The sequence below is a fragment of the Cherax quadricarinatus genome, chromosome 18 (genome assembly GCF_038502225.1).
Source record: "Cherax quadricarinatus isolate ZL_2023a chromosome 18, ASM3850222v1, whole genome shotgun sequence".
In the NCBI taxonomy this organism is placed as follows: Eukaryota; Metazoa; Arthropoda; class Malacostraca; order Decapoda; family Parastacidae; genus Cherax; species Cherax quadricarinatus.
The window spans coordinates 13,422,198-13,435,297 of record NC_091309.1 but is presented as its reverse complement, the minus strand read 5'-3'; the positions used below and the strand labels follow the sequence as shown (position 1 = coordinate 13,435,297).

The 13,100-nt window shown below is 37.6% G+C and overlaps 1 protein-coding gene across 4 annotated transcripts in view; it reads left to right on the top strand.

The window, feature by feature from the left end:
- LOC128689397 (PHD and RING finger domain-containing protein 1) overlaps positions 1-8,060 on the top strand; it is an 82,323-nt gene extending 74,263 nt beyond the window's left edge. For all 4 annotated transcript variants that reach the window (XM_070086208.1, XM_070086209.1, XM_070086210.1 and 1 more), the window contains 3 exons: positions 4,257-4,385; positions 6,070-6,271; positions 7,812-8,060. In XM_070086208.1, coding sequence (XP_069942309.1) covers positions 4,257-4,385; positions 6,070-6,271; positions 7,812-7,840 — 360 coding nt within the window. In that variant the 3' untranslated portion in view covers positions 7,841-8,060. The remainder of the gene's footprint in view (positions 1-4,256; positions 4,386-6,069; positions 6,272-7,811) is intronic.
- Positions 8,061-13,100: the final 5,040 nt, after the last annotated feature.

Below are 13,100 nucleotides of genomic sequence, written 5' to 3'. Positions count from 1 at the left end.
TGAGACCAAGAGAACGAGAATACAACCATAAATACCATAGGAAAATACACTGCAGAGTCGGTGTTTTAAACCAAAAACACAGTAGGTGTTTTTTTTTTTTCCAATTATGCACAGCTTGCTGCAGGATTTTATTATACTGCGAACACTGACCACTCAGACCCATTCTCTGATATGTTGGCCTACCAGCTTTCTTCTGCAAGATTGGAAACCACTAGAATTTTGACGTAATATTACGGCACCAACACTGGCTTGCAAGCCGTAATATTATGGCACCAACAGTGAAAGGGTTAATGATGGCTAGCTACTTCACTGAACTTAAGGGTGCAGTAAGTCTTGAAATCCTGTGCTTATTGTATTGTATATCACCAAATTACATTGACCTAAAACTTTTGGGGTATAGCAAAATATAATTCAGTCTTCTTGCATCCATTTACATTGAAACAAAGCATATTATCAACATTAAGTTCTATTAGACATTGTAGGAGGTGGAAACACTAATTGATGGGATGATTCATTATCACTCACTCTGATGATGAAAATTAAGGATAATAATAATACAGTGGACCCCCGCATAACGATATTAATCCGTTCCCGAGAGCTCATTGTTATGCGAAATTATCGTTATGCGAATGAATTTTCCCCATAAGAAATAATGAAAATCAAATTAATCCGTGCAAGACACCCCAAAGTATGAAAAAAAAATTTTACCAAATGAAATATTAATTTTAATACACACAAACTGAAAAAGACATGCACAGTTACGTGACACTTACCTTTATTGAAGATCTGGTGATGATTGATGGGATGGGAGGAGGAGAGAGTCTTAGTGTTTAGAAGGGGAATCCCCTTCCATTAAGACTTGAGGTGTCAAGTCGTTTTCTGGGGTTACTTCCCTTCTTCTTTTAATGCCACTAGGACCAGCTTCAGAGTCACTGGACTTCTGTCGCACAACATATCTGTCCATAGTGGCCTGTACCTCTCGTTCCTTTATGACTTTCCTAAAGTGTTTCACAACAGTGTCAGTGTAATAGTCACCAACACGGCTTGCAATAGCTGTGTTAGGGTGATTGTCATTAAAAAAGGTTTGCACTTTAAGCCACATTCCACACATTTCCTTAATCTTTGAAGTAGGCAACTTCTTCAATTTTTCTCTCCCCTCCTCCGAAGCAGTTTCCTCAGGTCTGGCCTCTTGCTGTTGAAGTTGATCTAGCAGCTCATCAGTGGTTAGTTCTTCATTGTCCTCCTCCACCAACTCTTCCACATCATCCCCACTAACCTCCAACCCCAAGGACTTTCCCAATGCCACATTGGATTCCTCAACTGGCATAGGATTCCCAGGGTTAGCCTCAAACCCTTCAAAATCCCTTTGGTCTACACATTCTGGCCACAGTTTCTTCTAAGCAGAGTTCAAGGTCCTCTTAGTCACTCCCTCCCAAGCCTTACCTATAAGGTTTACACAATTGAGGATATTAAAGTGATCTCTCCAAAACTCTCTTAGAGTCAATTGAGTTTCTGAGGTCACTACAAAGCACCTTTCAAACAGAGCTTTTGTGTACAGTTTTTTGAAGTTTGCAATAACCTGCTTGTCCATGGGCTGCAGGAGAGGAGTGGTATTAGGAGGCAAAAACTTCACCTTAATGAAGCTCATGTCCCCATAAAGTCGCTCTGCCACGTCTGTAGGATGACCAGGGGCATTGTCTAACACCAGGAGGTACTTAAGGTCTAATTTCTTTTCAGTTAGGTAATCTTTCACATTGGGGGCAAATGCTTGGTGTAACCAGTCATAGAAAAAGTCCCTAGTGACCCATGCCTTACTGTTTGCCCTCCACAGCACACACAAATTAGCCTTGAGGATATTCTTTTGCCTGAACGCTCTGGGAGTTTCTGAGTGATACACTAATAAAGGCTTCACTTTGCAATCACCACTAGCATTGGAACACATCAACAGAGTAAGCCTGTCTTTCATAGGCTTATGTCCTGGGAGTGCCTTTTCCTCCTGAGTAATGTAGGTCCTGCTTGGCATTTTCTTCCAAAACAGGCCTGTTTCATCACAATTAAACACTTGTTCAGGTTTCAGTCTTCACTGTCTATGTACTCCTTGAATTCCTGCACATATTTTTCAGCTGCTTTGTGGTCCGAACTGGCAGCCTCACCATGCCTTACCACACTATGTATGCCACTACGCTTCTTAAATCTCTCAAACCAACCTTTGCTGGCCTTAAATTCACTCACATCATCACTAGTTGCAGGCATTTTTTTAATTAAATCCTCATGCAACTTCCTAGCCTTTTCACTTATGATCACTTGAGAGATGCTATCTCCTGCTATCTGTTTTTCATTTATCCACACCAATAAGAGTCTCTCAACATCTTCCATCACTTGCGATCTCTGTTTCGAAAACACAGTTGAACCTTTGGCAAGAACAGCTTCCTTGACTGCCGTTTTGTTGGACACAATAGTAGCGATGGTTGGTTGGGGTTTACTATACAACCTGGCCAGCTCGGAGACATGCACTCCACTTTCATACTTAGCAATGATCTCTTTCTTCATCTCTATAGTAATTCTCACCCTTATTCCTGTAGGGTTGGCACTAGAAGCTTTCTTGGGGCCCATGGTCACTTATTTTGCAGATAAAATCACCAAAAACACTGTAATAATACGAAATGTTCCGATTGTATGCTTGGAAGTTACCGCGGAGGCTGGCTGGTAAACAGTGCCACCGGCGGAACATGTGAGGCTGGCTCAGGCCGCACATTAGACGCGTCTCGGACAAATAGCGTTGAGCGGGTTTTTTAGCGGTATGCGAGGCAAAATCTTAGCAATAAAATGTATTGGTATGCGGATTTAACGTTATGTGATGCCAACGGTATGCGGGGGTCCACTGTACAGTGGCACCCCGGTTTTTGTCCTTAATCTGTTCCAGAAGGTCTGTCAGAATCCAAAATGAATGAAAACCGAAGTAATATTTCACATAAGAAATAATGTAAACCAAATTTGTTCCAAACACCCAAAAATATTAACAAAAAATTACATTTTATAGAGAATAACTATAATTTTACAAACAGAAAACAATGAAAAATAAATGCAAAGCACTAACTTTAATGGATAAATGAACATTTAAATCACTATATTTCATACCTTTATTAAAGACTTGTTGGCATATGGAAGAAGGCAAGGAAGGGAGAGAGAGGAGAGGTTATTGTTTGGAAGGGGAATCCCCCTCCATAAGGACTTCAGGTTTCAAATCCCTGTCCAGGGTTACTTCCCTTCTTTGTCTTTTACTGGCACTAGGACCAGCTTGAGAGTCACTGCACCCCTGTCACACAAAAAATCTGTCCAGAGAGGCCTGTTTCTGGCATTTCTAAGATTTGCCTAAAATGAGACAAGACATTGTTATTGAACAAGTCGCAGACACGGCTTGCAGCAGTTTTGTTGGGGTGATAATTCTCTGCAAAACTTTGCAACTCACTCTACTTTGCACACCTGTCCTTAATCACTGAAGAAGGCACATTCTCGCCAGGATGGAACTGATTGTTCATTTGGACTTCCCATGCATCCTGGCGAGCTCGGCCACACGTACGTCACTATCATGTTTCTCACCTTCTTTACCAAAGGGCTGACACTCTGAACTTTCTTTGGCCCCATGGTGGCTTATTTTGCAGTTGCACTCAATATATAAGCACCAAAAACAATGGATGAACGTGCAGAGTATCGTTCACTCGACGAGTGACAGAGGCAGACTGAGTCAAGCAGTGGCGTCCCGGGCGGGCAGACACATCTGATATGGACAATTTCCGAGTTGATGTATATGACCCGGAGTAAAAATTCGCCGAAAAAAGTGGTCGAAATCCAAATTTTACGGTATACAAAAACCAGAGTTTTACTGTATTAGCATTCTTATAATTATTTTTATTTTGTTTAATTAAATATTGTATACTGATATATGGTATGAAAATACTTAATGACATCCTATAAAACTAACAGCAGGTGTATACACATACCGCACTTGTTAATGATCATTGCCGCTTAGCTTGTCATTTTAAGAGTGCAAAATGGTCATTAAGAGAAATATTCAAAAGTTAATGTCAGTATTTATTCAAAATTTAGTTCTGCTATTGTTTTTAAATGGGTCAGTTGTATTTGTCAGTTACATATTGTTTCTGGCATAATATTGAAAGCAAGCTCAGTGAGGATTGAGACTGAAATGCTACCAATTATTTAAAAGTAAAATTATTAATAATTTATTTTTTTTGCAGTTCCTGAAGAAAGTACAACGGCAAGAACGTGTTGTTGAAGAAGTGAAACTTAGTCTCAAACCATTTTACAACAAAAAAACTATAGGCAAAGAAGACTACAAAGATATCATGCGAAAGTGTGTACAGAAGGTAAGTGCTTGAAGCTTAAATTCTTTTAATTATATTAGCTGGTTTTTATGGGTAAAGTGTATAGCAAGTTAATGATTAAAAGGGCTCAGGAAATACCCAAGAAATTTGTTAAGTGGCTCAAGGTAGATTGGTGGAGGATGAAGTATTGCTTATCAGATAAGTATTTGTAGTAAAAGCCAGTAGACAGGGCATGTGAAACAAACTTTAAGGAAGTTGAAACCTTTCTTGATGTATAGAAGCATATAATTATTCCTGGATCCCTCACTATGTCAATTACTATTAGTATTTTATCACAGTCAGTAGTCTTTGTATGACCTACTTCCCATTACTGCATTACTATTACATGTCACTTTTCTATTTAAAATTTGGTCACCCATCTGTCACTATTTGCTCAGTTTATCAAAATTTACAGTTAGCTTTATTACTTAGAGAAATCTTGAATCCCCAGCTGTATTGGTTTCATCATGACAGCTACATTATCAATGAGGCAGCTAAGAGATTTAGCAACATTGATAACCCTAGTTAATGGTTGGACAAGGATTCAACTGTAATAATATTAATTTCAAGTGCTTTAACCATCAGTTTCTAAGTAGCCTAAGCTCACTCTGTTTTATTTTTATGAGGTGTTTTGCTTATGCACCTGTTCTACAGCTTCTCAGAATATGTGACTGAACCATGTGGGGCTTTATATTAGCATGCATTGTAATGGATCCATATATACAGTTAAACTATGGTTGATCAAATAGTCCTTTGAACTGTATTCCACCAAGGCAGGGTGACCTAAAAAGGAAAATAAAAGTTTTCCTTTTAAATTCAGTAATTTATACAGGAGAAGGGTTACCAGCCCCTTGCTCGCAGCATTTAGGTCTCCTCTTATGACATGCATGGCTTACAGAGGAAGAAGTCTTTTCCACTTTCCTATAGAGACTATCTTTTTTTTTTTTTTTTCACCGGCTGTTTCCCACTAAGGTAAGGCGACCCAAAAAGAAAGAAAAATACTTACATCATCATTCAACACTTTCACCATCACTCATACATAATCACTGTCTTTGCAGAGGCACTCAGATACAACAGTTTAGAAGTCCCTCCAAACTGCCAATATCCCAAACCCCTCCTTTAAAGTGCAGGCATTGTACTTCCCATTTCCAGGACTTGAGTCCGGCTAACTGGTTTCCCTGAATCCCTTCACAAAATATTACTCTACTCACACTCCAACAGCTCGTCAGGTCCCAAAAATCATTCGTCTCCATTCACTCCTATCTAACACGCTCACGCATGCCTGCTGGAAATCTAAGCCCCTCGCCCACAAAACCTCCTTTACTCACTCCCTCCAACCTTTTCGAGGACGACCCCTACCCCACCTTTCTTCCTCTACAGATTTATACGCTCTCCAAGTCATTTTACTTTGTTCCATTCTTTCTAAATGACCAAACCACGTCAACAACCCCTCTTCAGCCCTCTGACTAATGCTTTTAGTAACTCCACACCTCCTCCTAATTTCCACACTCCGAATCATTTACATGTAATTATGATCATCTCTAACCCCATTTTCTACTTCATGAGCCAGAAAGACAGCCACTAAGGAGGATGGAAAAAGTATTTTATGAGAAAATATATAAATATTTTCATTGTCACTTATGTATATGACTACATACATATGAGTTACGATTTTTATTTTTCACAGGTTTGTCACAACAGATCAGGAGAGATAAACCCTACCAAAATACGTGGTCTTGTGCAAGGCTACATCAAGAAAGTCAAGTACTATCGTAAAAAACAAATTGGGCTTGCTGACCCACTCCCAACAAAACCCACTGCCAATAATCCCTCAGCACCTTCCTTTGTTCTCATCCCTAAAGCAGCCAAACCTCCAACACCTATAAAAAGTAAAGCCTAGTTTATTGTAAATTTATTTAGCAGGAATTATTGTTCAAATTTGGAGTATATTTACTACTACAAGTAATAAGATCATAATTTGTAGAAAGGCCTGTTGTTCAGTGACTGAACACCTGTGTTAGGTAACACTGAATTTCAGGATTGGTGAAGCTGATGTAGAGTATGACTGATTTTTGTATGTTTTTTTATTTATTGATATATATATATATTTTTTTTTTTATAAGTATGAATTGTACATTCTTGGTAGGAAAATAGAACTGTTAGGACTACTGTATAGTACACAAGATAATGTAATATTATTTAGCTATTTTCATGCGAGTGAAAACCTATTACTGGGTTAAATTATTTATATAAAATAAATCGTCAATGGGTGCCCCTCAAGAATATTTTGTGGTTGTTTTTAGTGTAATAAGTATGCCTGTGGAAAATACTTGTGATGTGACTCTGGGATTGTAATCTTGAGGACAGCTGTCAGCAAGATGTTGGACATGGTCATGGTGACTGCTTGCCTCAATTTAATGTTGAATCTCCATTGCATCGTTGATATCCTTTACAGTATACCAAAACCATGAGCATTTTCCAGAAGACCTCATATATTTTGTAAGTACATTTTCCAAAGCACAGCTGTGGTAGAAGATAAAAATAAACTAATGGCAAAGGTTTCAGAGAATATTGTGATGGCTCGGTATGATGGTTGTGTTTTATGTGAATACTTTATTATAGGAATGGTGAAGGAATAGTTCTAACATCACTTATAAAATTGTGGTCAACAAATGCTTAAGAGGTTTCTGCATTGAATTATGTTCACCAAATATATATATAAATATATATATTTTATATATATATATATATATATATATATATATATATATATATATATATATATATATATATATATATATATATATATATATATATTATATTATATTATATTATATTTTTGTCATGCCGAATAGGCAGAACTTGAGATCTTGGCTTAAATAGCAACGCTCATCTTGCCATATAGGACAAGTGAAAATTTGTGTACGCAATAATTTCGCCAAAATCATTCTGAACCTAACGAAAAAAATACATGTGATTGTGTTTGTTTAGTACTAAATTATTGTAAACGTATTTAAAATATATTTAGTTGGGTTAGGCTAAAATAAATTGCTCTTTTTAAAATAAGGTTAGGTAAGTTTTCTAAGATTCTTTTGGTGCAAAATTAAAAAATTTTATATTAATATTAATGAAAAAAATATATCTTTAAACGTATAAGAGAAAATTTCAGAAAGGACTTAATTTTAAATGAGTTCTTGCTAATTGACCAGTTTTACATATTCGGCACGATATCTATATATATATATATTTGTATATATATATATATATATATATATATATATAGATAGATATATATATATTCTTTTCTCATATATATATATATATATTTTAAATGTTGGTATATTGTTTTACCACAACCCATTATCAGCACCTAATTTCAATGAATTCATTGACAACAGGTGTCATTTTATTTCCTTAATTTCTCTGCAGTTCCCTCAACTATAGAACCACACAACTAAGCGCCACAAAAGAGGGGCAGAATCCACATATTGTAAATGAACAAAGATGGACTGACAGCTATGTTGTGGCAGACCCACCAACTTTCTTGATAATTGCTAAGAAGAATACCCTAAGAAAGTTCTATAACTATCTTCTTTGTTTGTAGTGGTTATGTATGTAAAAAATGTTTTCATATCTTTTAAGTGTGTATCAGCATAAATTGATTAAATTTAAATAGATTATGGTATATTTTTATAACCTTTAGTGCTGAAAAGTTGACTTTAACAGGAATACATACACTGAAAGGTGTGTGTGTCTGTATCCACTGAGATGATTATTATGTTTCAAAGCAATAATCATCTCAAATCATTTCAAAATAATAATCATCTCAATCATTTCAAAACACAATAATCATCTCAAATCATTTCAAAACATAATCATCTAAATTGGACTATGGCTGAATATGTTCCAAAATATTCATTAAACCTTTGTGGAATCTTATCTATACTGGATTACAGCAACCATTTTTTTTCTGCATCCTCCCACTATTTAACTTTTTCCCATTTATCATCAAGGGTTACGTTTGTCTCTTTCCCCTCAAGGAAGGCTCCTTGGCACTGGTGAGGGGCTCTTAATCTAGGGAATTGTATCTGCTCCAGTTTCATGAATTAAGCCTGAATTCCTTCCACATCCCCCCCACAGGTGCTGTATAATCCTACAGGTTTAGCGCTTCCCCCTTGATTATAATAATAATATGCAATAAGATCACAGTAAACAGGTGATTTTAATATTAAAAGTTGTATTTAAAAATCTTGATACAGTAAAAAAAACTTTTGATAAAGAATTCCCCCCAAAATGCTGACGGATGTGTCTATAAGATTCCTTGTAAAATTTGCAATAAAGTTTATTACGGTCAAACTGGTAAAAATCTCGAACTTAGATTAAAACAACATAAATATAGCATTAGAACTGGACAAGATTCCAATGCTCTATTTATTCATGTGAGAGATTTTAACCTTCCAACTGATTTTCAAAAAGTTGAGAAAGTTGTATCAAGCAAGTCCATGGTTGACAGAAATATAATTGAATCTTGTTTCATAAAAAGCAGTTTTGAAAATAATATGAATATTTCCTTAGGTTTATATAAATTAGACTCGTTTATAATTAATAAAATTTGGTTCGAGTTTAATAATACATTGGACAAATAATAAACCTTATTTCTTGGGTAGAATATTTTGTTAGTGGGATGTCGTGAGGACCTGTCTAGTTGGACCAGCAGACCTACTGCAGTGTTTCCTCTTTTCTTATGAGTCCGGTATTGTCGTGCGTCAGGTGTTTCTTTGTTGTGGGGGTTGACTGTGAGGTGTAGTCTAAGCCCTTTAATTGCCTTCCTTTGATGTATTACTCTCATAGTTCCTTGACAATGTGAGTAGTCACGAAAGTGCCTGGAATTTCACTACTCTTTCACAGTGGTTGTTTTGCATAATAATAATATGTTTGTGTCTACGCACTTCTTATTTCTCCCCAGTTGAGAGCCTGTATACAGAGGCAAACACTCCATCTCTTCCAGATTGACATGAAGCCCATTATTTCTCTTATCTGCTCATGAAATTTACAATCTTTCTACATAAAAGATGGTAATGGATGTTAGTAGTACTTCGGTGCCTATTTACTGTGCCCCTTTCCTCTCCTTCAGTTTACCTCTTAATGTCCATCCATCTTTTCCCTGTTGGGAAGTTCCAGCATTTCGTATCTGCTCCTTCCCTCTTCCATGTGCGAAACCTTGATTACCTGCTATAGCTTCACGTTCACTCTTAATCACCCTTTCTCATTCTCATACTTTTTCTATGTACACCAATGGTTCTCAATCCTCTGAAGGTATTGAATATGCAGCAATTTTTCTAGACAATTATCCCCTCAAGGGAGGTTCCTTGATGCTCGTGAGGGGCTCTTGATCTAGGGAATTGGATTGCTCAGGTTCCCTGAATTGAACCTGAATACGTTCCATCCCCCCCCCCCCCAGATGTGCTGTATAATCTCCTCCATGATTATAATCCAGACAATTATCCGAGGTCATTTAATAGACTTCACCAACATTTTCACAGCTGGGTTGTATGGAGTCCTCTTGGCCTTCATATGCATTTGCATCACTGCCTCTTTCATTATTCAGTCATTTCAAACTCCTATAGTTCACTGCAGGCTATTCATTATGTTTTACCTTTAGTGCTCTCCACTAACCCTTACTCTTGTGCAACCCCTTTCAGGTTTTAAGCTTTGTCTGCTTACACTTTGTTATTAATAAAACTTTATGGTTCAACAGCTTTGTATGTACAGGGTATGTGCATATTTAATGGCTCTCATGCAGTTGATAGGCTTTAAATTGATAAACCAACAAGCTAGTCATTTATTCATAATCAAGGAGAAAAAATAAAATATATGGGTAAGATTTTTGAATTGTAATGTGAGAAAATTTTAAATGATGGATGGGATAACCAAGAACAAATGTAGATCCACTGATATATATAAAAAGACCAAGAAATTAAATTAAATACACTTGGAAATCAGGAAATCTTACAGGTTTAGTGCTTTTTTGTTTATAGAATTTGGCAGGATTGCAAACAGTTGAGGAAGCATGTCATGTATTGAATTTAGACGGAGGGTGGGAAAGCCTTGATGCCAGTGAAGGGCTTTCGATCCAAGAAATTTAACTTGCCCTCCCCTTGGATCAAATATGATTACCTACCTTACCTAGGTGTTGTATGACCACCAGGAGTATGATAATTTGTAGGGCTGAGAAGGGGTTGTTGAGGTGCATTGGAAATGTAGAGGGGATGGAGGATGGGAAGACTATAAAACGGGTCCCCTCAAGGAAGGTTCCTTGATGTTGGTGAGGGGCTCTTGATTTAGGGAATTGGATCTGTGCTCCAGTTCCCCAAATTAAGCCTGAATGCCTTCCACATCCCCCCCCAGGCGCTGTATAATCCTCCGGGTTTAGCGCTTCCCCCTTGATTGTAATAATAATAATAATATAAAACGGGTGGATGGTAGGAGGAGTAGGGGTCATGATAGGAACAGTTAAAGGGAGGGGGAGGTAAAAGAACCTTTGTAATTTTAGGGTTTTGAGTATTTAGCAGGCTTGTGTGAGCATGTTGGATAGAAGTAAATGGAGATGAAGTGGTTTTTAATTGGACATACTGTTGCAGTGTGAGCAAGGTAGCAACTTATGAAGGGATTTAGGGAAATCAGTTAAACAGAACTTTAATCAGTACTTGCACTGAAGGAGGGATAAGGATGTTGCAGTCAGAAGGTAATCTGAATTGTGATGTCATACTTCTGGAAAAATAGAAATTGAATGAATAAAGGTGAATGGGGTTTTCATTTTTTGGGTCCCCCTTGCCTTGGAGGGAGATGGTTGATCTAGGGAACTGGATCTGTGCTCCAGTTCCCTGAATTAAGCCTGAATACCTTCCACATCCCCCCACAGGTGCTGCATAATCCTATGGGTTTAATGCTTCCCCTTGATTATAATTTACACCCTTTCCTTACCCTCAAGGGATGTACTCCATGCCTGTGAGGGGCTCTTGATCCAATGAATTGGATTTATCCTCCCCTTCCTTGGCTAAAACCTGAATGCCTTCGATTCCTCTAGTAGGGGAAAAGATTACCTCCCATTCTCCCAGGTTTAATACTTCCCCAGTGGCTCAGACTTAATAACTCTTGTTCCTGGGGCTGTATGACCCATACAGGTTCAATGCTTCTCCATTAAAATGAGAAGTCACCCCCTTGCTGTATGATGCTGAATGACTTTAACAGCTTAAGCACTTTCCATGGAGATGATGGGATATGCAGCACAAAATTAACTATGAGGAGAGAATTTAGAAACTAATATCCTTAGAAGAGAAAGGTACCCAAAAGAATTTTGAGGTTACTAACCCCAGAGGAATATTAACCCAGGATAACTTAAGACAAGAAGTTAAGATTTTTTTTTATTTGGGGTCATTCCAGTTTCCTATGATGAGGCCCACAACAGTCAATTAGCCCACAGGTATATATATATTTACTATTATACATAGACAAAAAATTATTACACATCAGATACAGGATAGATAAGTCCCAATTATATGAAAGAGGTAGAAAAGTAGATTTACATTTACATTTTTAGTATTAGTTATGATAATAATGTTGTATGACCCTTGTAACTTTAGTGAGTCTTTCTACTGGTTGATTGGTCAATTCCATAAAAATAAGAATCATCACAGGAAGTGACTTATGTCTCCACAATACAAAAAATAAAAGAATCCCTTTGTGCTTTCAGATGGTAAACAGAGGCTATGTCTTTCCATGACAGCATAGCACTGTATGACCCTTGTGGGTTTAGCACTTGGCTTTGATTATAATAATAAACCATAAAACAGGTACAGTAATGTCCAGATATATCACTAATGGCCTCAGAAGTATAATATTCCACCCCCAAACAACAGGAGGCCAAAGGCAGAGTACTATAATGAGAATAATGGGGCATAATTTCACACAAGTACCCTGTAGCTTGATCACTAGCGCACTCAGCTCACACACTGAGGTCTGGAGTTAATAATAATAATAATAGTATCTTTATTTCTACAAGCACATGTACAAGGTATACAGGCTTAGCTGACACCAGTGGCATACTACGTTACATAAAACCGCTTGTTATGCTGAGCATTTCAGGCAAATTAGGTCAGTTTTGTCCCAGGATGCAACCCATACCAGTCAACTAACACCCAGGTACCCATTTTATACTGATGGGTGAACAGGGACAGCAGGTGTCATATGAAAACACGCCCCTAGTGTTTTTCCAGCCGTATTGGAGATTCAAACGCCATACCTCAGTTTGAGCTGAGTGTGCTAGCGAATCTCCCGTCCGGCTGGAAAACATTAGGACATGTTTCCATAAGACTCCTGCTGTCCTCATTCACCCATCAGTATAAAATGGGTACCTGAATGTTAGTCGACTGGTGTGGGTTGCATCCTGAGACAAAACTGATCAAATTTGCCCGAAATGCTCTGCATAACAAGCGGCTTTCTGTAAAGTAAAAGGACACAAGTTCAACTAATATGACATTTTATTGTGGCAACGTTTCGCTCTCCAGAAGCTTTATCAAGCCGTTACAAACAATACACGAACGAATGAACAAGAGCAGGTAATATCCCAATGGGATGAGCGGGGAAGACGGGACAGATGAAGAATAGTGCTGGAGAGGAGTGTAGTACTTAGTCGTAGAAATAGAACCAGAACCAGGG